The 23388-nt window shown below is 41.1% G+C and overlaps 2 protein-coding genes across 4 annotated transcripts in view; one reads left to right on the top strand and one right to left on the bottom strand.

Moving 5' to 3' along the window:
* Nucleotides 1–6963, bottom strand: part of HEATR5B (HEAT repeat containing 5B) — a 94838-nt gene extending 87875 nt beyond the window's left edge. Inside the window, exons 1-3 of the mRNA XM_043918242.1 lie at nt 6880–6963; nt 5899–6046; nt 2505–2716 (exon numbers count right to left, since the gene is read on the bottom strand). Of these exons, the coding sequence (XP_043774177.1) occupies nt 2505–2716; nt 5899–6024 (338 nt within the window). The 5' untranslated portion in view covers nt 6025–6046; nt 6880–6963. The remainder of the gene's footprint in view (nt 1–2504; nt 2717–5898; nt 6047–6879) is intronic.
* A 56-nt stretch (nt 6964–7019) lies between these two features.
* Nucleotides 7020–23326, top strand: GPATCH11 (G-patch domain containing 11). 3 transcript variants are annotated; one of them, XM_043918230.1, is made up of 9 exons: nt 7020–7146; nt 13422–13493; nt 14032–14258; nt 15397–15438; nt 16188–16308; nt 16430–16520; nt 17709–17825; nt 20720–20801; nt 21511–23326. In XM_043918230.1, the coding sequence occupies exons 2-9, from the start codon at nt 13435–13437 to the stop codon at nt 21564–21566; spliced, it is 795 nt and encodes a 264-aa protein (XP_043774165.1). In that variant the 5' UTR covers nt 7020–7146; nt 13422–13434; the 3' UTR covers nt 21567–23326. The 3 variants fall into 3 exon arrangements, with proteins under 3 accessions (XP_043774165.1, XP_043774166.1, XP_043774167.1); XM_043918231.1 differs by having other exon boundaries at nt 7143–7211; XM_043918232.1 differs by lacking the exon at nt 7020–7146 and adding an exon at nt 11856–12484.
* Nucleotides 23327–23388: the final 62 nt, after the last annotated feature.

Raw genomic sequence — 23388 nt, 5'->3', positions numbered from 1 at the left:
ATTAAATAAATTTAGTTTACTATCCTACAAGCAACAAACAGTAGAATCAGAGACTCGATCTTCACCTCTTCGACTCCAAATCCCATGCTTTTTTCAATACTCTATAGGCTGAAAACAAAGCTAAAAATGTCTGAGGTCATTTGCCAGAATATATTATGGAATTCCTAAATATAACTCATGAATCCACTGGAAATACATATGAGTAATAAGTAATATACAATAAATTCTGCTTTATCAGAACTATAAAATCATGTGTGGATTTGCTAAGTAATGGAGAATTAAATCAGAAAATGATGAACATACCTCCAAACTCCAGAATAAACTGGAAAACACTTTTAAGATCCATATGCATCCCAAAAAACACAAAATTTAATCACAGCATACCTATGTAGTTGAAAACAGACCTAAACACTAGTGTCCAAGTTCGGAATAGTTTCCCCATTTCCTCTGTAAGCTGTTATACTGGTCCTAGCTCCTTGAATGTTGGTGTTGTGAAGGTGTATCCTTGGCATCTTTTCCTCTCAAACCAGTAATACACCCTTCCTAGGTAACTTTATCCAGAACGCAGTTTCAGCCTACTCCCAAATCTCCATTCTCTCTCTACTCACCAAAACAACATTCTCAGCTCAGGTCTCTGAAACCCAGACCAGGATTTCCAACTGCCTACTACACACTGTCACGTGGGCTCAAACTCAGCACGTCCAGAACTGGATTCATCATCTTCTCCTGAACTTGTCCCCTCCACTATTCTGTACTGGAAATAAGGTATAAATAAGCCAGCTCTGTTTCCAGTTGTAAGTTTCCTTTGTCCAGAAAATAGGTTGGGAAACACAGTCTGCAGGCCAAATCTGGCCCATCATCCAGTCTGCCACCTGTTGCTGTAAATAGTTTTATTGGTATACAGCTGTACTCATTTATTTACATACTGTCTATGGCAGAGCTGAGTAGCTGCAACAGAGATATTCAACAAATCCAAATCTATTTACTCCCTGGCCCTTTCCATAATACTTGCTGGTCCCTAACCCATCACATCCATCTTCCCCTTTTCCCATCTTAACCCCCTACTTGACTCATTTCCATATGGCCTTCCTTGATGGTTCTTCTTTGGTGCTTTTTTGAGAAGCCTTCACTGACACTGCTCTCCTCTCACACCACAGCCGAGTTTATTCAGGTGTTACTTTCCCTCCCACAGCACCCCTCACTGTACTGTAACTGCTGATTTTCTTAATGCATCCTTAATGCAATCCTAACTGCTGATTTTCACAAGGTGCATCCCTAAGGCCATTATCCTCAAGACCTCCTCTGAAAATATCTGCCCTAGATCCAAACCACAAGCATGAGCTTGGAGTTGGGTTAAGTCCTTAACTTAGGAGTCAATAAAGTGAAAGTGAAAGTTGCTCAGACTGCAGCCTGCCAGGCTCCTCTGTCCATGGAGTTCTCCAGGCAAGAATATTGGAGTGGGTAGCCAGCCATTCCCTTCTCCAGGGGATCTTCCTGACCCAGGGATTGAACCCAGGTCTCCCACATTGCAGGCAGATTCTTTACTGCCTGAGACACGAGGGAAGCCCAAGAATACTGGAGTGGGTAGTCTATCCCTTCTCCAGTGGATCTTCCCAACCCAGGAATTGAACCAGGGTCTCCTGCATTCCCTAGTGGCTCAGTTGGTAAAGAATCTGCCTGCCATGTAGGAAACCCAAGTTCGATCCCTGGGTTGGGACGATCCCTTGGAGAAGGAAATGGCAAACCACTCCAGTAATCTTGCCTGGAGAATTCCAAGGACAGAGGAGAAGGACAGGCTGCAGTCCATTGAAATGCAAAAAGTCGGACATGATTTTGCAACTAACTTTCACTTTTTCACTCCTGCATTGCAGGTGGATTCTTTACCAGCTGAGCTCCCAGGGAAGTGGCCTCTGTCTCAGGTACTCAACTCTGCCACTTTGGCATGAAATCAGCTACTAAATGAGGGAGCATGTCTGCATTCTAATAAAATTTTATTTACAAAATAGGTGGCAAGCTGGATTTGACCTGGGGGCTATAGTTTGTCTGTTCCTGCATCAATCTCATCACCTAGAAAATCTTTTCTTTCCATCCCAGCCAAGAATATATATCATTTCCTTCAAAAGTACCAGAGACCCCTGTGCAAATTGCTGACATCAAACCAATTCTCTGTAGTTTGCTACAAGTGCCAGGGACAGTGGAGCATATGTTGAAATAGAACTCCTTCCCCAGACCTACTTAGAGCTTTTACTGTCAACAGCATGACCCAGGCTCCATCTACCTGGGAATCTTTAAGATCAGCAGCCCTTCATTAAGACAAAGTGTAAGTATTAGTCGCTCAGTCATGTCTGACTCTTTTGCGACCCTATGGACTGTAGCCCACCAGCTTCCTCTGTCCATAGAATTCTCCAGGCAACAACACTGGAGTGGGTTGCCCTTCCCTTATTGAGATAAATTACTCTGAAAAAAAACAAGTTTCAAGGGTTAATTTCGAAGTGAGTACTTACAATTTTGTTGGTAAGTAGGCTGCTGTGTCGTCTTTACTTCTGATGATGTCATTACATTTATCAAGTGTTTGAAAAACAGTGAAAGTATCCCCAATGCTATAAAGGGCTGCAAGGTTTTTAGCTAACAATTTTCGCGTAGGTGGTCCAGGTGAACTACTTATTAATCCAGTTAATTGTTCAACAAGTTTTTTCTGTTTTTCCTTTACATCAGTCTGTTAAGGAAAAAAAAAAAAGAACATCAGTTTTCTTCTTATACATAATTTTATCTTTTAGTCAACAAAAGGTTGTTCTGTTTAAATTTAAAGGAGATTAAATATTCTCCTCCATTCTTCTCCAATTCCACAAAGTTAGCTATCAGTAAAAGTGACTACTCTATACCCAAAAAGTTTCCACACTGGCTTATTAAAAAATAAAACAATCAAAGGATGTAAAATATTAAGTGTATGGACAATTAATGTCTTAGAACTCAGCTGAGGTCCCCTGTAAAAGCAAAGTCAGTATCTCACAAAGCTATATAGCTGAGTAAAGGAAACCAAAAGAAACTCTGAAGAGCCCTAGGAAACAAAAAATATTCAGATTTACTCATGAATCAATGCTGAGAATTCATTCACTCATTAAAGGAATATTTATTGTGCACGTACATGCACAATGCCTATTCTAGGCACTGGCGAGCAAGAGTGACCACAATAGACAAAGCCTCTGCAGTCAAGAAGTTTACATTCTAGTGGGGAGAAAGAGTGTTTACAAATAAATGTGATCAGTGTAACTTCTTACTGTTTTATAGAGACTAGTAAGAAAAAGGCAACCTGAAGAGAAATCAAGGTGTGAGTTATGCAGATATCTGGGAGAAGAACATTCCTGGCAGGAAACAAATGCAAAGGCCTTGCTCAGCATGCTTGAGGACAGAGAAGTCAGTGTGGCTGGAGCAGAATAAGACAGAGGAAGCAGCAGGGGATGAAGTCAGAACAGTAGACGGGACCAGGTCATGCAGTGCCTCAGACACCACTGTAAGAACTCTGTATTTTATTCTGAGAGTTTGAAGCAGAGGAGGGACATGATTAAATGTTCTAACAGGCTCATTCTGACTACTGAGCTGAGGATACTCTACATATGTACATGGTTAGAGGCATGGTGAGCACTTAAGAAGTTGTGGCAAAAATTCAATAAGAAATGAGGGCGGTAACAATGGAAATAATGAGAAATAATTAAATTCTGGACATATACAGGGGATAGAACCAATATGAATTGCTGAGAAACATGATGTGAAGTTTGAGAAAAAAAGGGAAGTGAAGAATGACTCTAAGGTTTATGATTTGAGCAACCAGAAGGATGAAATGGTCATTTCCGGATAGAAAGTACTGGGGAAAGGGCAGGTTTGGGAGGGTTAAATCAATAATTTGGTTTTAACTTTGAGATGCCATTTAGATATCCAAGAGGTGGAGGTGGAGCAGGTACTTAAGATATCTGGGAATCATTACTATGTAGATGGTAGTAAAAGTCATGGCATTAGATAGTGTCATTGAAGGAATAAAATGTATTTAAAAAACAAACAAACAAACAAAACTGTGCCCAGGACTGAGAAACAGCCAGCAAAAGAGAAGGAGTAACTAGTGAAGTTGGACAAGAACTAAAAGCAAACAGTTTCTTAGGAACCACAAATAGGAAAAGCTTCACACCAATGGTGCATCAACAGTATTGTTAACAATTTATTTTTTAATGTGAGTGAAGGGAGCACAGAGGTTCATATTATCATGCTTCACAATTTGGATAACTTTTTACATACTCCTTTTATTTTTCAATTTCACAACAAAATAAAAAATGTTTCAAGTATTTCAAGACAGAGGATCAGCTAGGTGAAAAGTTGCTGATGGGTCCATTAAGACAGAATACGGACCATTGGTTTGGGCAAAAGAAGATCTGTTTCAGTGAAATGGAGGCAACCATACTCAGATGGAGTGAGTTTAAGAGAAAATAGGAACTTTTAGTTAAAGACTGTAATGAATCCATGCATTAATTCTGTCTCTACAGAAACTAAAGTATACTCCAGGGTAATCAAAGAAATAAATAAGTAATGAAAAAGTACAAGTACACAAGGGCAAAGAAAACAAAGAATGAATTCAAAATATAGAAGCCAGCGATACTCAATAGGGAAAGCTAGAAGATACCCAACTTCCAATACAGAACCCCCTAAGAGCTCATGTATGTTGTGGCTTTTGTTTTGAGGCATCAAGGTTCTCAAGGAGGAGAGAATAAAGCTGTACCTAGAAGTGAAGGGAATGATTGAGAGTCTATTTAAGAAGCTGTAAGACTCTCATATCTCTCTCCTTCATTCTGGACTTCGCAAGCTCAGGCACAATTGTGGGCTGGGAAAACTACGCTGACTACAGGGGAACTAAGTAAAAGTTAACATACTGAATGCTGAAGTCCCCAGCTTTCTCCACCAAATCCTAGAATCTAGGCAGCGAGTCATATACCTCAGGACACTTTAAAGTAAAAAAGGCTCTTGTGGGGAATGACTAGCCCAGAGAAACCTATAAAGAGTTCCTCAAAGAACTGGACCAGTATGACAAAACACAGTTAACAAACGTCACTCTGCCCAGCAAACTTTTATTACTCCCTCTTAAATTTTATTTTTAAAATCTATTTATTTTTTAATTGAAGGATAATTGCTTTACAGAATTTTGTTGTTTTCTGTCAAACTTCAACATGAATCAGCTATAGGTATACACACATCCCCTTCCCTCTTAAATTTGAGCAGACAGTAAAAGATTATCAGATGTTTGAGTTCCTAATTTTAAACACAGCATCTAATTTTAAAAACGGAGAGTAAAACACAGAAATATTGAAAAGTAATTTGGATGAAAAGACTGTGAAGGAAAGGAAAAAAAAAGAAAAAGGCTAACTCTTCAGAGAGACAGAGAAGGCAATGGCAACCCACTCCACTACTCTTGCCTGGAAAATACCATGGACAGAGGAGCCTTGTAGGTTGCAGTCCATGGGGTCGCTAGGAGTCGGACACGACTGAAGCAACTTAGCAGCAGCAGCTTCAGAGAGACAAGTGAAGATACTGAAACTGCTACACAGCACTAAGGGACCGCTTGATGTGGGAGATAATGAATTTAAGGTGATAGCAGTCACATGATCTTCTTTTTCTCCACTCAAATTTAAATGTCCAGGAAGAAATATAAAGCCTCTATCCAAGCAATAAGCTGGATTTAAATGAGGTTTCAGTTTTGCCACAGGATAGAAAAAGGACAGACAAGAAATTTTTACTACAGTGTAATATTCTCAAGTGACCCACAACCTCCAAGACATAATGTGCTTTCTTACAAATCATTTACACATAATATTCTTTACATATGCTAACTCAACTAGATAAAAAGCAATACCATACCTTGTTGGCAGCAACCAAGACTTTATCAAGAAATCGCAACCATTCAAAGATAAAAACTGGTCTCTTTGCTTCAGTGATTTGAGCCAAAGCTTCTTCATTGAGCAAGAAACTGTGGGCTAACTCCATGACTGAAGTTTTAAATTCACACCTTAAATAAACAATTTTAAAATTCTTGTAAAGACTTGTTCATGTTAAAAGTCAAGCTTCATGAATATAATCACTAAGAAAAGAAATACAAGGCTTTACTTCTCATCTCACTTGGAGGACACGTACAGAACTTCGAGGCAAAACCTGAGAAACTGATTTTAAAGGATAAGGGTGCAAACAAAAATGAAAGTCATGCTTGTTGAGGAAGAATGGATAATGGGGTCAAAGGAAAATTAAAATAAACAGTGCAAAAAAGGCATGGTTCCAGAAGAAAAACACATGTCCTTTACCCACTTCATAAACAGAAAACCGAAACACCAATATCAAACATCAGCCGAGCATGACAACCCACCCTCCTATTTTCTCTCCTTTGCTGGATGCACAGCACCCTCCCCCTGCTGCACCTGCCCCAGGAGGACTTCAAGGCGTCCCAGCAGAAGGATGCCACCCTGGAAGTCTCTGAGAGTCTTCCTTAGGGGGATGAGGTGACGGCGGGAGGCCAGATCCCCGCGGCCGAAGCTTCAGCTACAACCCCGGGGGTGGGGGGGAGCGCAGGAACGCAGCTGGCAGAGGCCGCGCGCGCAGCTGGTCCGGGTGAACCCGGCTACTATGAGAACCGAACCGCTGCGCCGGGCCTGAGGGGAATGCAGGAGGCGCCGCAGGCCTGGGCGCCGATCACCCGGGCTGTCAACCCCAGGAGTCGGCGGCTGAAAAGTGAAAGTGTTCATTACGAACTGGAATTCCTTCCCCAGCCCTCTGACAACATGGTGGGGGGGCTTTGGGGAAGGGGATGTGTCAACGCGCAGGCTCCAGCTGCAGACTCGGCGGCCTCACCTCCTATTTCTGGCAGGGGCGCCTCAGCAGAGCTCCAGGGCCTGAAGCAGCCGCCAGGGGACCCGGATGCCCCGCCTCCCACACTCCAGCCGGCAGGAAGCGCAGGGAGAGCGCGTGCGCGGAAGGCTGATCCTGCGCAAGCGCACTTAACCGCGTCCGCCAAGCCCCGCCTGCCGCAGCTTTCCAATTGATCCTGTTTTCGGAAACTCAGGAGCGAGCCGAGGCAAGCGCTCTGTAGAGCTGGCCCCGGGCGAGTAGAGCTTCCAGGTAAGGGGCTGTGGGCGCCTGGCAAGCGTTCTGTAGAGCTGGCCTGGGGAGAGTAGAGCTTCCAGGTAAGGGGCTGTGGGCGCCTGTCGAATGATAAAGGGTGGTGATCTGTACGCTGGCTGTAACTATCACACCGTCTCTTATGTTCCCACCCGTGAGTGGTCAAGTCTGTGGGATGAGCGCCAGGAGGGAAGGGATCGGCGGTCCCTGAAGGGAGTGTTTGGGACTGAGGCGTTTCTTGTCATCTTTCTGCTGTGCTACGTAGTCCATCTCTCCACTGGGATGTGTAATGAGACTCTGAGTACATGCGAAGCGTCGCTTTTTAAAAAAAGTATGTTTGAATTACAATGTTGTGTATTGTAATGTCCACAACTGTTGTACAGCAAAACGGCTCATTTATACATACGTATATATATTTCCATATTCTTTTCCGTTATGGCTTATCACAAAATATTGGCTATAATTCCCTGTGCTATACAGTAAGGTGTTGTTGTTTATACATTCTCGTTGAATCTACTACTCCCAAACTACCAGTCCATCCGTCTTCCTACCTCCTCCCTTTGGCAACCACCAGTCTATTCTCCGTGTCCCTGATTCTGTCCCTTATTTCATAAATAGGTTCATTTGTGTCACATTTTAAGTTCCACATATATCATATGGTATTTGTCTTTCTCTTTCTGACTTGCTTCACTTAGTATGATTATTTCTAGTGGCATCCATGTTGCTGCAAATGGCATTGTTTTGTTCTTTATCCATTTCTTTATCCATTCATCTGTCAGCCGACATTTAGGTTATTTCCATGTCTTGGCTATTGTGAAGAGCTTCTGTGGACACGGGTGACGTAGCACTCTTGTTGACACCTCCCACCTGTTCTCTGCCAGAAAACAAACAAAAACAAAACCTGATACTGCAATCTGACCATTTGCAAGAACTGGTAACTCCATTGTTTATTCAAACCAAAAGCCCAACGGTCACCCTTGGCATCAATCTTTCACATGCCACCTCCAATCCCATTATCCCTATCTTCAGAATATACCCAGAATCCGATGATTTCTCATCACTTCCATTGCGGTCTAGCCACTGTCATTTTGCCTGGATTATCACCTTGTGGAGTTTATCCTTATGCTTCATGGGAATAGATGATGCTGGGAAATATGTTGTACCCATAAAAAGGGGGCTTAAATGACCTGTAACACCTATTCTTGTCTGCATGGCCCTTTAGAGCTAAATAGGTCCCTGAAAAATAATCTAATCCTATTTGCAGTAGAAACAGCTCTGAGACATAGGGTTTTGTGTGTGTGTGGTATTGAGCAAATCACTTACCTAAACTGAGTCTTAATTAAAGCAGGACTAAGTGTACCTGGCAGGCTACAGTTCATGGGGTCACAGAGAGTGGGACATGACTGAGTGACTAAGCATAGCACAATTGTACCTATCTTACAGAGCTGTTAACGGTAATTAATATTTCTTTTTATTTTTATTTATTTATTTATAGGGCTTCACTACTTAGTTGTAGCATGGAGGATATAGTTCCCTGATAAGGATTTAACCCATAGCCCTGTGTTCAGAGCACAGAGTCTTGGCCACTAGACCACCAGGGATGCCGTTAACGGTAATTAAATAGGATAAGAATGTTTGATATACTAGGTAGGTGTTTTATTGACTACGCCAAAGCCTTTGACTGTGTGGGTCACAACAAACTGGAAAATTCTGAAAGAGATGGGAATACCAGACCATCTGACCTGCCTCCTGAGAAATGTATATAAAGGTCAAGAAGCAACAGTTAGAACTGAACATGGAACAACAGACTGGTTCCAAATAGGAAAAGGAGTATGTCAAGGCTGTGTATTGTCACCCTGCTTATATAACTTATAAGTAGAGTACATCATGCAAAATGTTGGGCTGGATGAATTACAAGTTGGAATCAAGATTGCCAGGAGAAACATTAATAACCTCAGATACGCAGATTGGCCACATGATGTGAAGAGCTGACTCGTTTGAAAAGACCCTGATGCTGGGAAAGATTGAAGGCGATTGTGAAACAGATTGCCAGTCCAGGTTTGATGCATGAGACAAGTGCTCGGGGCTGGTGCACTGGGAAGACCCAGAGGGATATAATGGAGGGGGAGGTGGGAGGGGGGTTCAGAATGGGGAACACATGTAAATCCATGGCTGATTCATATCAATGTATGGCAAAAACCACTGCAATATTGTAAAGTGATTAGCCTCCAACTAATATAAATAAATGGAAAAAAAAAGAGAGATCTATGTCAACCCTTCATAATGCAGTTTACTATGCTAAACAAGATTTCCATTATTCTAATGACCCTATTCAAGTCTGGCAAATAAAACAATGAAGAAAAAAAAAAAATTGAAGGCGGGAAGAGAAGGGGACAACAGAGGATGAGTTGGTTGGATGGCATCACCGACTCAATGGGCATGAATTTGAGTAAACTCCAGGAGTTGGTGATGGACAGGGAGGTCTGGCATGCTGCAGTCCATGGGGTCGCAAAGAGTCAGACTCGACTGAGCGACTGAACTGAACACAGATGACACCACCCTTATGGCAGAAAGCGAAGAAGAACTAAAAGAGCCTCTTGATGAAAGTGAAAGAGGAGAGTGAAAAAGTTGGCTTAAAACTCAACATTCAGAAAACTAAGATCATGGCATCTGGTCCCATCACTTCATGGCAAATAGATGGGGAAACAATGGAAACAGAGACTATTTTTTTGGGCTCCAAAATCACTGCACATGGTGACTGCAGCCATGAAATTAAAAGACACTTGCTTCTTGGAAGAAAAGCTATGATCAACCTAGACAGTATATTGAAAAGCAGAGACATTACTTAATCAACAAAGGTCCATGTAGTCAAAGCTATGGTTTTTCCAGTAGTCATTGAGAGTTGGACTATAAAGAAAGCTGAGTGCTGAAGAATTGATGTTTTTGAACTGTGGTGTTGGAGAAGACTCTTGAGAGTCCGTTAGATTGCAAGGAGATCCACCCAGTCCATCCTAAAGGAAATCAGTCCTGAATATTCATTGGAAGGCCTGATGCTAAAGTTGAAACTCCAATACTCTGGCCTCCTGATGCAAAGAACCAACTCATTGGAAAAGACCCTGATACTGGGAAAGATTGAAGGCGAGAGGAGAAGGGGACGACAGAGGATGAGATGGTTGGATGGCATCACTGACGTGATGGACATGAGTTTGAGTAGGCTGTGGGAGTTGGTGATGGACAGGGAAACCTAGCATGCTGTAGTCCATGGGGTCGCAAGGAGTCTGACATGACTGAGCGACTGAACTGAGCTGAAATCATTATGTGTAAAAATACTATTATTATCAATGAAGAATCTGAGCTTTAGAGACACTGGGTGAATTACTGCAAATGCTGTACATAATATATAAAGACAACCATCCACAGCTTAGCTTCACATATTTCCAGTTCAGAAATCCCAACAAAGAGAACTTCTTTCCCACCACAATCCATGTATAAGTATCATTCAGGAAAGAGAGTGAAAAAGCTGATGTAGACCTATATTCAAAAAACTAAGATCATGACATCCAGTCCCATCACTTCATGGCAGATAGATGGGGAAACAATGGAAACAGTGACAGATTTCATTTTCTTGGGCTCCAAAATCACTGTGGATGGTGACTGCAGCCTGAAATTAAAAGATGCTTGCTCCTTAGAAGAAGAGCTATGACAAATCTAGACAGTGTATTAAAAAGCAGAGACATAGTTTTCTGACTAAGGTCCGTGTAGTCAAAGCTATGGTTTTTCCAGTCGTCATGTACAAATGTGAGAGTTGGACCATGAAGAAGGCTGAGCGCCGAAGAATTGATGCTTTCAAACTGTTATGCTGAAGAAGACCCTTGAGGATCCCTTGGACTGCAAGGAGATCAAACCAGTCAATCCTAAAGGAAATCAACCTTAAGTACTCATTAGAAGGAATGATGCTGAAGCTGAAGCTACAGTACTGTGGCCACCTGATGCACAGAGCCGACTCATTGAAAAAGACCCTGATTCTGGGAAAGATTAAGGACAGGAGAAGAAGAGGGAGACAAAGGATGAGACGGTTAGATGGCATCACCGACTCAATGGACATGAGTTTGAGCAAACTCTGGGAGATGGTGAAGGACAGGGAAGCCTGGTGTGCTGCAGTCCATGGGGGTCTCAAAGAGTTGGACATGACTGAGCGACTGAATATCCACAACAGGGAAAGAGATGTTTATTTGCCCTATTTAGGTCATCCCCTCCCCTCTTACTAGGACATAGGGTACTATAACTGGCCACCTTATGCCCCAGGGTGTACTAATTGCCACCCTCCAGTAGAACCACAAGGAAGGCAGAGGGCTAAGTTCCAAAAGGAGGGATGATGAACAGGCCGACACAGTGTATGTGCACTGCAGCAAGTGACTCCCTTTTGCATCCAGCAACTGCACCAGAAGCATTGACAGCACTTGGGAGCCTGTTAGAAATTCAGAGCCTTGGACTGGAGCTCAGAGTCAAACTCTGCATTTTGAGAAACATGCTGCATGCTAAAAGTCGCTTCAGTCGTGTCCAACTCTTTGTGACTCCATGGACTGACTGTAGCCTACCAGGCTCTTCTCTCCATGGGGATTCTCCAGGCAAGAATACTGGGTTGAGTTGCCATGCCCTTCTCCAGGGGATCTTTCCGACCCAGGGATTGAACCCACGTCTCCCTGTGGCTCCTGCTTCGTAGGCAGACTCTTTACCGCTGAGCTTCCAGGGAAGCCACGAGAAAATCCCGGGGCAATTCATATACACAGGAAAGTTTGAAGTACACTTTTCTGGATAGTTATTTTATCCCTTTAAGGGCTAATTATTACATGATTTTAACTATTTTGGCTAAAACTGTCCTCAGAAGTGTTTCCATATAAGTGAAGTGTTAACTATATCTAGTTACCAATGAACAGCTTGAACATGAAGTGCTGTGGAGAGAGGCCTGGAGTAGTCAAGACAGCCATTTGTAAAAATGGGTAGCGTAGGCCTAGGAGAATGAACTGTCTGCAGTGTGTTCAGAGGACAGTGAGACCGTGTGGAGTGAGTAATGAATCCTGAAAAAGAGCCAGAGGTCGGATTATGGGAGATCTCTCCTGCTGCCGTGTGAAAGTGATGGTTCCTCCACTGCCCCCAGGGGAAAGTTTGCTGAAGGATTTGAAACCAGCAAGTAACATGGCCTGACTTCTTCTTTTTTTTTTTTTTAAAAAAAACAAACAAAAAAACACTTTGGAGAGGTCATAGAGGACCTCTGTGGATTGGAAGAGGAGAGGCCAAAGGCAACAAGACCAATTAGGAAGCAGCTGTGACAGTTAAGGTGAGAAAGAAATGCCTGAACTAAAGTAGTGGTCACAGCTATAAGAAAAAAATGCCTATGAGGGATAATGTGGAAGAAGAGTGGACGGAGGTTTATGAGAGGTCAGGAAGGGGGAGATAGTGGCGACATTAATTTGGAAATATAGAGGTAAAGGCAATCGGGGTGGGGGAGAGAATGAGTTGTTTGGATTGTTGAGTTTGAGGGCTCAACCCAGAAAGATGTCAAGAGAGCACTTGAATATGGAGTAGGGTTCTAGAGAAAGGTCACAGCTGAGGATGCATGCAAGTTTATTTCCATTTTGGTAAACTGAAAATTAGTTCTGTTACCATACGTAAAGGATTTCCCAGGTAGTGCTGGTGGTAAAGAAGCCACCTGCCAATGCAGGGAATGTAAGAGACGCAGGTTCTATCCCTGGGTCGGGAAGATTCCCTGGAGGAGGGCATGGCAACCCACTCCGGTATTCTTGCCTGGAGAATCCCGTGGACAGAGGAGCCTGGTGGGGTACAGTCCATAGGTTCACAAAGAGTCTGACACACCTGAAGTGACTTAGCATTCACGCACGCACACCATATGTGAAATAGATAGCTAGCAGGAAGCTGATGTATAACACGGGGAGCTCAACACAGTGCTGTCTGACAACCTGGAGGGATAGAGTGAGGGTAGGATGGGGCTGGGCTGGGAGGGAGGTTCAAGAAGGAGGGGACATATGTATATTTGTGGCTGATTCATGTCGTCATATGGCAGAAACCAACACAACATTGTAAGGCAGTTATCCTTCAATTAAAAACAAATTTTTAAAAATTGATGGTAGAAGAAGGGACAGTAATGTTTTCAAGATTGCACACATCTAGTAAGTGGTCATGCTGGGGTTTGAAATAAAACCTTGAATCTGCATCTTAAAAAAAAAAATTGTGACTTCATTCTGTTTGCTTTGTAGATACTTTTGCCATATGAAGTTGAACATGGCAGAAGAGGAGGACTATATGTCTGATTCCTTCATTAATGTCCAGTAAGTAAATGTGCACACCCCATATAATGATACGTGTAAGACATTAAGGAATTGGAGATTTTTAAGCAATGCCATTGATTTTAAAGGTGAGGTTGGAAATTTCATCTTACTGCTTTATGAGAACATTTCCTACATGTCTATGATACAAACATGCTTCTAATGCTAGCCATTTTACTTTGGCACTCAATTCTTTTTCTTCCACACTACCAAGGACATTTTACTGTTTTCCTTTATTTCATCTTTTCACCCCCTTTTGAGAGTTTCCTTTTATTATTGCCAATCTCCTAAAAAAAATCAGTCTTACTATTTCTTATTTTTTCAACTCTGCATTTTGTTTCTTACCTTCTAATACCAGCCTTCATCATTTTTACCAAAACAGCCATTCTCACAGGACATTGGTTATGTTCTAATAGTGGTGATAACAGAGTTACTCCTAAAGGTGGCCCTGAAATATTAAGTAGTGTCAAGTGAGTAAGTGGCAAAGTTATGAGAAACTTCCATGTACTAGTCTAAAATAACCTTTTCCCTCATTCTTCAGAGACGATATCAGACCAGGCTTGCCAATGCTGAGGCAAATCCGGGAAGCCCGTCGAAAAGAAGAAAAGCGACAGGAAGCGAATCTGAAAAACAGACAGAAGAGTATAAAAGAAGAAGAACAAGAGAGACGTGACACGGGGTTGAAGAACGCACTCGGCTGTGAAAACAAAGGGTTTGCTCTGCTTCAGAAGATGGGGTATAAAAGCGGTCAGGCCCTCGGCAAGAGCGGTGAGTCAGAGCCAGAAATGGACAGCTGTTCTTAACCACCAAATGGTAACTTATTGATGGGGACCAGTGATGACTCTTTCCTCTCTGTCCATCTACACAGAGATTGAAACAACTTAAGCTTCCTGGTCTCTGGGCTGGCAAGCTTGTGGAGAACTTCCATCTTCCCACAGCCACTTCGGACATATGCCACCCAGAGCTGCTTAGCAGCCCAGCTTGGCCCTGAAGGAGTGGGATGGATGAGGCTTGCCATGGAGGCAGCAGCTAAGAATGATGACAAGAGAAGGGTTAAGAAGTGCAGTGGCCCAGGGCATTCTCTGGGGGTTCAGCGGCTAACACTCTGCTCCCGATGCACGGGGCCCAGCTTCGATCCCCAGTCAGGGAACTAGACCCCTGCAAGCTGCAACTAAGATCTAGCACAGCCAAATAAATAAATAAATGTTTCTTTAAAAAAAGAAAGGGGGGCTTCCCTCGCGGTCCGGTAGTTGGGACTTCACCTTTCAATGCAGAGGGGGCAGGTTCGATCCCTGTTCAGAAAGCTGAGATCCCACATGCCAAGTGGCAAAAAAACAAGAACAAAGACTTTAAAAAATGACCCACATCAAAAATATCTTAAAGAAAGCAGAGTTCAGTGACCCAAAGGACAGGGGAGCAACACTAGAGATGATGGCCAGACTCCGGCCTGCTTGCTCTGTACCTGTGGCAGCTGCCGAGTGACCCCTCCGCTGGAGAGGCTCAGTTCTCACCTCTGTTTTAGGAATGAGATTGCTTATTAAGACATAGAGGTCATACACGTGGTATCTTCTATAAGCTGTTTTTCTCGTCTCTCCTTTATTGTCCTTGCTTTGACTTTCCTAGCAAGGCTTTGCTCTCTCTTAAGCTGCCACCCTCTTGTATATATATCAGTGAAAATTCCTACGTTTAGGTGGCATTGGAGGCTGTCCATCAGCTTTATTGAGGACTTAGTATTTGAAGGCCAAGGGAAGTAGTTGATTATGGTGTACTGATGTTCAGTTTCGATTTTGACTATCACTGAAACTGGAAGGGATACGCATAGAACATTATAAAGGTGCATAGTGCACCCACCAACAGTTTGAGGAAGAATTTCTAAAGTAATTGTGCCTTGTTCTCTTTTTTTTAGGAGATGGTATTGTTGAACCAATTCCTCTCAATGTCAAAACAGGTGTGTAATTACTGTTGTGGGTGTTTGCTGTTAGTAACAGCTTACACATAGCACATATGCTTGTTTAATAAATAGTTTTTTATGGTGGTACTATTACAGTTCTTATCATGTAGAATGTTTCTTAAACTCCTAGACCTTTTAAACTAAAAATAAAATTAAGTTTTAATGAGTATAAAATAAAATTTAAATCATGAAAGTAAGGGGAAAATTGTTGTAACCATCAAAAATACAAAGCTATTTTTATCTGTTGAATGTCCTAAAAGTATCCTGATTTATCCACTAAATGTTTTTCTTAATAATTGAACAAATTAAAGGGAAAAGTATATATTTTTTATTTGTTCATCATATTTATATAAAAGCATGACTGTTGATACTTTTTTCCCAATTTGAAAAAAATGTGGATAGTATTGACATCTTTTTAGATCAGACTGATAATCTTTGTGAAAATCAAATTGTGAATTTGGGTTAAAAAAAAAAAAAACTCCAGTGTTTTCTCCTGTCCTTCTTATCAAATGATTTTGAGTGTACTGAAGTTAGAATTGCATTCAATTTGTAAGTATTTAGGTAATTCCCTGGCAGTCCAGTGGTTAGGACTCCATGTTTTCACTGCCAGGGACCTGGGTTAAATTCCTGGTTGAGAAACTGAGATCCTGCCAGCTGCATGGCATGGCCAGAAAAAAAAATTTAAGTTGTCACATTTCGACATACAAAGTTAGTAGGTTTCTCATCAGTGTTTCCTGTTTGAGCAGGGAAAAGTGGCATTGGTCATGAGACATTGTTAAAACGGAAAGCAGAGGAAAAATTGGAAAGCTACAGAAGAAAGATTCACATGAAAAGCCAAGCTGAAGAAAGAGCAGCAGAACAGTTTCGGTAATTGAGCTGTTTTTAGTCTCCTCGTTCCTTTATTGGGGTATGTTTCCTGGTATTTGGGCATTTAACATGGATAAAGAGAGCACAGACCTCTGGTGTACTATTTTTTTCTTTGAATTAGGATTCGACTTAAAAATAAGCAAGACGAAATGAAGCTAGAAGGAGATCTTAGAAGAAGTCAGAGAGCTTGTCAACAATTGGATGCTCAGAAGGTAATCCTTTTACCTGCTTTCAGTTTGGTAAAGTGTTTTGGCACCCAGTATGATTTACCGTGTATTTTTTTTTTTGGCCTCGCCACATAGCGTGTGTGACCAGGGGTCAAACTTGTGCCCTCTGCACTGGAAGTGTGCCTTCTGCATTGGAAGTATTGGAGTCTTAACCACTGAACCGCCAGGAATGTCCCATATTTTTATTTTTAAAGAGAGAGACAGAACTCCAAGCTTAGTGTATCTGCCCATTAAAACTTTCAGATGCACTGTTGATCTGTGATAACTGGTATGCACAATAATGACTTGTTCACTGCAGGAACATAGTCTGAGTGATCTTTAAGCGTTAAATACCATTTTTCACTTAACTGTTCTCCATTTATTTGAATATTGATTACTCAGAACTATTACTCAGAATTGTGGAAATTCTGTTCACCTGAATGCTTGGCTAATCAGAAGAGCCTATTTTCAGTCCATATTCAGTAACTTCCATGTCTGTAACTAGTAAAATCATGTAGAATGTTATTTCAGATTTATTAGTTCTCAAAATTCAATTTTTGATTTGATTTTTCTTTAATTTTTTTATTTTGATGGTTCACCTACCAGCAAAATAAAGTGACTTCATTTAAATTCTCAGAAATGTTTGTAAAATTTCCCTTATATGTAAATAGATCGCTGGAAGCAATCTCTCACTTTCCAGTATTTCCATAGCATGTTATTTTGAATATATGTCATGATACTTAAGATTTCTTAGCTATATATCATTTTATACCCATTAAGCTACTTATCCCCATAGCTTCTTTTCCCTACTAGATTGTCAGCAGTTGGGAGGCAGTATTCTAACTGGGCTTTGCATCTCCATAGTTCCATAGTACAGGGCTTCCCAGGTGGCTCAGTGGTAAAGAATCCGCCAATGCAGGAGACACAGGAGACTCGGGTTTGATGCCTGGGTCAGGAAGATCTCCTGGAGAAGGAAATGGCAACCCACTCTAGTATTCTAAGCTGGAAAATTCCATGGGCAGAAGAGCCTGGGGTCAGAGTCAGACGCAACTGAACTCACATGCACTGTTCCATGGTGTGGAAATTAAAGCAGTAAATATTTAGTTGAAAGAGTGAATTCATGTTGACATGAACAAACTTGTGATAATCTTTATGTTTAGCTTTGTTTAATTGGGAATAATTCTACATTTTCAGAATATTCAAGTTCCCAGGGAGGCATGGTACTGGTTGAGGCCTGAAGAGGAAACTGAAGAAGAGGCAGAGGAAGAAAAAGAGCAAGATGAAGATGAATATAAGAGTGAAGATTTAAGTGTATGGTTTGTTTGGGTTTTTTTTTGGAGAATAATTGCTTTACAATATTAGGGACTACCCTGGTGGTGCAGGGGCTAAGACTCTGCACTCCCAATGCAGGGGGCCAAAGTTCAATCCCTAGTAGGGGAACTAGATCTCACATTCCCCAACTAAGTCCTGGCACAGACAAATTAAAATAATAAGTAAATACAATATTGTATTAGCCTCTGCCAGATGCCATCATGAATCAGCCACATTAAATGTGTGTTTTAGCACCAGTTCCTTAAGCTGGGTGTCTCAGCCTTGGCACAATTAACATTTTGAACTGTGTAATTGTTTGTTGTGGGGCTGTTCTATACATTGTAAGTTATCTTGGAGCATCTGTGGCCTCCATCCACCATCCACTGCACTTCCCCCTGTGACAATCAAAAATGTTTCCAGCTCAGTTCAGTTGCTCAGTCATGTCCGACTCTTTGCGACCCCATGGACTGCAGTACAACAGGCTTCCCTGTCCATCACTAACTCTCAGAGCTTGCTTAAACTCATATCCATAGAGTTGGTGATGCCATCCAACCATCTCATCCTCTGTCGTCCCCTTCTCTTTCTGCCTTCAGTCTTTCCCAGCATCAGGGTCTTTTCCAATGAGTCAGTTCTTCACATCAGGTGGCCAGAGTATTGGAGTTTCAACTTCAGCATCAGTCCTTCCAATGAATATTCAGGACTGATTTCCTTTAGGATAAACTGGTTTGATCTCCTTGCAGTCCAAGGGTCTCTCAAGAGTCTTCTCCAACACCACAGTTCAAAAGCACCAATTCTTTATAGTCTGACTCTCACATCCATACATGACTACTGGAAAAACCATAGCTTTGACTAGACAGACCTTAGTCGGCAAAGTAATCTGCTTTGTAATATGCTGCCTAGGTTGGTCATAGCTTTTCCTCCAAGGAGCAAGTGTCTTTTAATTTCAGGCTGCAGTCACCATCTGCAGTGAAAAATAAAAGTCTCCCACTGTTTCCATTGTTTCCCCATCTATTTGCCATGAAGTGATGGGACCAGATGCCATGATCTTAGATTTCTGAATGTTGAGTTTTAAGCCAGCTTTTCCACTCTCCTCTTTCACTTTCATCAACAGGCTGTTTAGTTTTTCTTCACTTTCTGCCGTAAGGGTGGTGTCATCTGTGTATCTTAGGTTATTCATACTTCTCCCGGCAATCTTGATTCCAGCTTGTGCTTCATCCAGTCCAGTGTTTCTCATGATGTACTCTGCATATAAGTTACATAAACAGTGTGACTATATACAGCCTTTCCCAATACTCCTTTTCCAATTTGGAACCAGTCTGTTGTTCCATGTCCAGTTCTAACTGTTGCTCCTTAACCTGTATACAGATTTCTCAGGAGGCAGGTGAGGTGGTCTGGTATTCCCATCTCTTGAAGGATTTTCCACAGTTTGTTATGATCCACACAGTCAAAGGGTTTGGCATAGTCAGTAAAGCAAAAGTAGATGTTTTTGTGGAACTCTCTTGCTTTTTCAATGCTCCAACGGATGTTGGCAATTTGATCTCTGGTTCCTCTGCCTTTTCTAAATCTGTCTTGAACATCTGGAAGTTCATGGTTCATGTACTGTTGAAGCCTGGCTTGGAGAATTTTGAGCATTACTTTGCTAGCATGTGAGATGAGTGCAATTGTGCAGTAGTTTGAACATTCTTTGGCATTGCCTTTCTTTGGGATTGGGATGAAAACTGACCTTTTCCAATCCTGTGGCCACTGCCAAGTTTTCCAAATTTGCTGGCATATTGAGTGCAGCACTTTCACAGCATTATCTTTTAGGATTTGAAATAGCTCAACTGGAATTCCATCACCTCCACTAGCTTTCTTTGTAGTGATGCTTCCTAAGGCCCACTTGACTTCACACTCCAAGATGTCTGGCTCTAGGTGAGTGATCGTACCATCATGGTTACCTGGGTCATAAAGATCTTTCTTGTACAGTTCTTCTGTGTATTCTTGCCACCTCTTCTTAATATCTTCTGCTTCTGTTAGGTTCATACCGTTTCTGTCCTTTATTGTGCCCATCTTTGTGTGAAATGTTCCCTTGGTATCTCTGATTTTCTTGAAGAGATCTCTAGTCTTTCCCATTCTATTGTATTTCTCTATTTCTTTGCACTGATCACTGAGGAAAGCTTTTTATCTCCAGACATTGCTAAATTTTCACTTGAAGGAAAAAAATCACTCCTAGTTGAGAACTACTACATTATAGGTTTATTAACCCCAAATCAAAACTTCATGTAAATGGCCCTTTTAGCTTCAGTTTACCCCTTTCACCTCAGTTTGGATGATGTATTAGCTGCAAATGTAAATTATGTTGATATCTACTTTGTTTCCTATTGAACTTCTGAAAGTAATTCTGAGTACCTCCTCCCCCCAACTCACCCACATACAAGACAAAGTCAAAAAACACAATTCAAAGTAAGTAGAGAGTTTTCAAGAAAAGAATACACATTTCTATGGTTACTTGTATAAAAGAGTGTGTAGGAAACATTCACAATTTGAAAAATCTTTGTTCCACCTAACTGGGAAACCATTGATGAGAACTGTAGTGCCGGAGTGAGACAGTTCCACCCAGATTCTTGGAAACTATTAATAGAAGGGGTCTTAAAGGATGGTGATTCTAATAGAGCCAGCCACAGTCTATTGTTGAAATGTTAACAAGTGGCCTGTGTTGTGTCTGACAGATGTGAAATAGGGCAGCTAGTAAACTGGGACATGTTCTAATATATTCTACCCTTGACACCTCTCCTAACTGAGCGTTATGAGAGGATTTATGGCCTTGGGGTAATTGAGCATAATCTAAGAGACCTAAAAACAAAAATGCTGTTCAATGTGAACTATTAATGTGCTTGTATCCTACCTATACCTAGGTACTGGAAAAATTACAAATACTGACTAGTTATTTAAGAGAAGAACATCTGTATTGTATTTGGTGTGGAACAGCCTATGAAGGTAAGAAGATACTTTATGCTTCTAAAAACTATTGGATACAAATGCTCTTTGATTTCAGCTTTGATTTTCTTTTTAATGAAATTCATATTTCCCATAGACAATGGAAATTTTTTATTCCATCCAAAGGGCAATGTTGGATGAATGCTTTAAAGAAATAGTGGGTAGAGAAAGAATTGAGGGTTAATTAAAGGTGCTTTTAACTTTTCAGAAACTGAAGGTGCAGAAGGGAATTTTTCAGTCTTCTATTTCAAAAGAAAGAATTTTTTAATCAGTTGAAGATGATAAATTTTTTTCATGCTTTATTTTTCCACAATTCTGCAGCTGCCAGAAAGATACAGTAAATTTTTAGAACCAATTTTTTTGTAGTTAGGTAGAATATTGTCTGTGAACCATAGACATCAGAATGTTGAAATCCACTCCATTTTTTTTTCATTGTAAGGAAAGAAATGGTTAAAACGTGTCAGATGTCTTAAAGACACAAGTGCTTTCTTTTCTAGCACTTGCCCAAGCCAGCTTTGTTAACTTGAACTTAAGGACTTTGTACTTGAGAGTGAAGAATTTGGGATTATTGTTGTATCTTTTCCTGGTTTGTTTAGCAGAGGAGGGAAGCAGACACAACTACAAAATACAGGTTATGCTGAAACAATTTTCTAAAATAGTTTACTGTGCAATTTGTATTAATTGTTTCTTTTCCTCACATAAATTACAGATAAAGAAGACCTGTCTTCAAATTGTCCAGGACCAACTTCTGCAGATCATGACTAAGATTATTCTCAATAAAGTGGAAGCGTGGCAAATGTTCTTGTTTCCTAAAGACAGATAGCTGGGCAGTTAGAATTCCCAAATTTTTGATACCGGTAAAGAAAGGGGACTTCATGTGTTTTGTTCTTTTTGTACATTAGAAGTTCTTTGTACTTTAGAATATAATTCTTTACTAACTTGAACATATAATGGAAAGCCATTGCAGAGCACAAGTATTACAGACACCAGCAATTACAGTTCATGACTCTGTCATGACGTTTATGGGGTTAAAGGACACCAGCTCTCTTATTCCCCTTTTCACTTTGGAACAAATTGAGACATGAGACGTGGGAGTTTGAGATCAAAATATCAGCTTTATTACTAACGGAATGAAGAGCTACTTGACTTCTTCTCCAGTCACACTCCCTGTGAGATCTCCCTGCTTAGAGAGAACTGCAGACCTTGCCTCAGAGGGAGGAAGGATAGAGCCCGTCTTAGCTGTCGAGGTGAGAGAACCAACCCTCAAGGCGAAGAGGAGAGGCACACCTCCTCAGCTCCTTTTCCCAAAACCACTCATCAGGAGAGATACAGCTCTGCTGAGAAGGGATGAATACAGGCTCACAGAACTTCTTCCCACAATTCTGTCTTCCAAGGAGCAAGAAGAGGTTCCCTTCCCTGCATGCAAGCATGAGGAGGAGGCGAAAAGTATCCCCCTCAATGAGAGTAATTTCAGAGGCAAGGTTCCATTAATAGTACTTAATTCTAATGAGTTTTAGAGACAAAGTAATTATGATATTCCATAAAATCATGAGTTTTCATGGCAATGTGTGTATCCATTATGAGTGAACTATTGCAAGTTTTGGCTAAAGAAACAATAGTTGGGAGTAACTTGAAACATCAGGTGATCCAAATTCTTAATTGTTTGACAACATTCCCAGCAGGTGGTAATCCTACCTCTACCTTGATTTGTCCAGCCGCAGAGAGCTCACTGCCTTAAAAGAGCTGGGTAGCACTAAGTCATTTTTAAAGTTATTTTTCTGTCTTAAGCTGAATTCTGCTTCCCTATAACTTAACCAAATACAGCTAAAGACATACCATGTGGCACATTCCTAGAGAGCTCCATGTAAGTTTGGGCATCAAAATTATGAACTTTTTTTAAAAGTTCCCAAGCTCAGATACTACCCTTAGTGACTTAATTCAGCTAGTCTAGGATAGTTTCTAGATATCTATTTATTTTAAAGTTCTGAGTTTGATTATCACCTGTAGATAAGAACTCGTTCTCTAGGTTAAACCAGAGCACAGCTGTTCTTTGGATCAAGTTGTGCCCTTACCTGTACAGTTTCACAGCTCACCTTTCTGAAGCACTGAGCAAGAGATCAGCCTCTTACTATAAACAGCATACTTGAGAACACAGCCGAAGCTAACCTACACTTAGCCAAATTAAGATTATCAATAGTATGAGTTGTATTAATATGACCTAATTAACTTGTCCTCGAGTTTAACTTGGAGAGCTTTAAAAAAAATGATAGTACAAAGATTATCATACTTCCAGAAAGTCTATATAATTGATCCCTCTGGTCTGTGCACCACTACCCTTGATACCAACATGCAGTAGAGCTTGAAAACCTAGTCAACGTCTGGGCCTCAGTTCTTCATCTAGAAACTGAATTATTATTTTTATGAGTATAAATACATATGTAAAATATTGGAGCTTATATAGTTGGACAATACTGTTTGATACTTTTTTCATGTAAAAAATAATAACATTGTATTAACAGATAAAACAGGAGTACATCTTCTTCTTGCAGTTATAATCACATCCTTGCCTGTCATTTTAGCCATCATA

Source organism: Cervus elaphus, chromosome 11 (genome assembly GCF_910594005.1).
Source record: "Cervus elaphus chromosome 11, mCerEla1.1, whole genome shotgun sequence".
In the NCBI taxonomy this organism is placed as follows: Eukaryota; Metazoa; Chordata; class Mammalia; order Artiodactyla; family Cervidae; genus Cervus; species Cervus elaphus.
The sequence above is the reverse complement of the archived record's forward strand: the minus strand, read 5'-3'. Positions and strand labels throughout refer to the sequence as shown.

Excerpts from the sequence above, each read along its gene's own strand:
- GPATCH11 (XM_043918230.1), top strand. The coding sequence starts at position 13,435 with ATGAAGTTGAACATGGCAGAAGAGGAGGACTATATGTCTGATTCCTTC. Across the intron at positions 13,494-14,031 it reads GATTCCTTCATTAATGTCCA|AGACGATATCAGACCAGGCT; the intron begins GTAAGTAAATGT and ends CTCATTCTTCAG. Across the intron at positions 20,802-21,510 it reads GTGTGGAACAGCCTATGAAG|ATAAAGAAGACCTGTCTTCA; the intron begins GTAAGAAGATAC and ends CATAAATTACAG.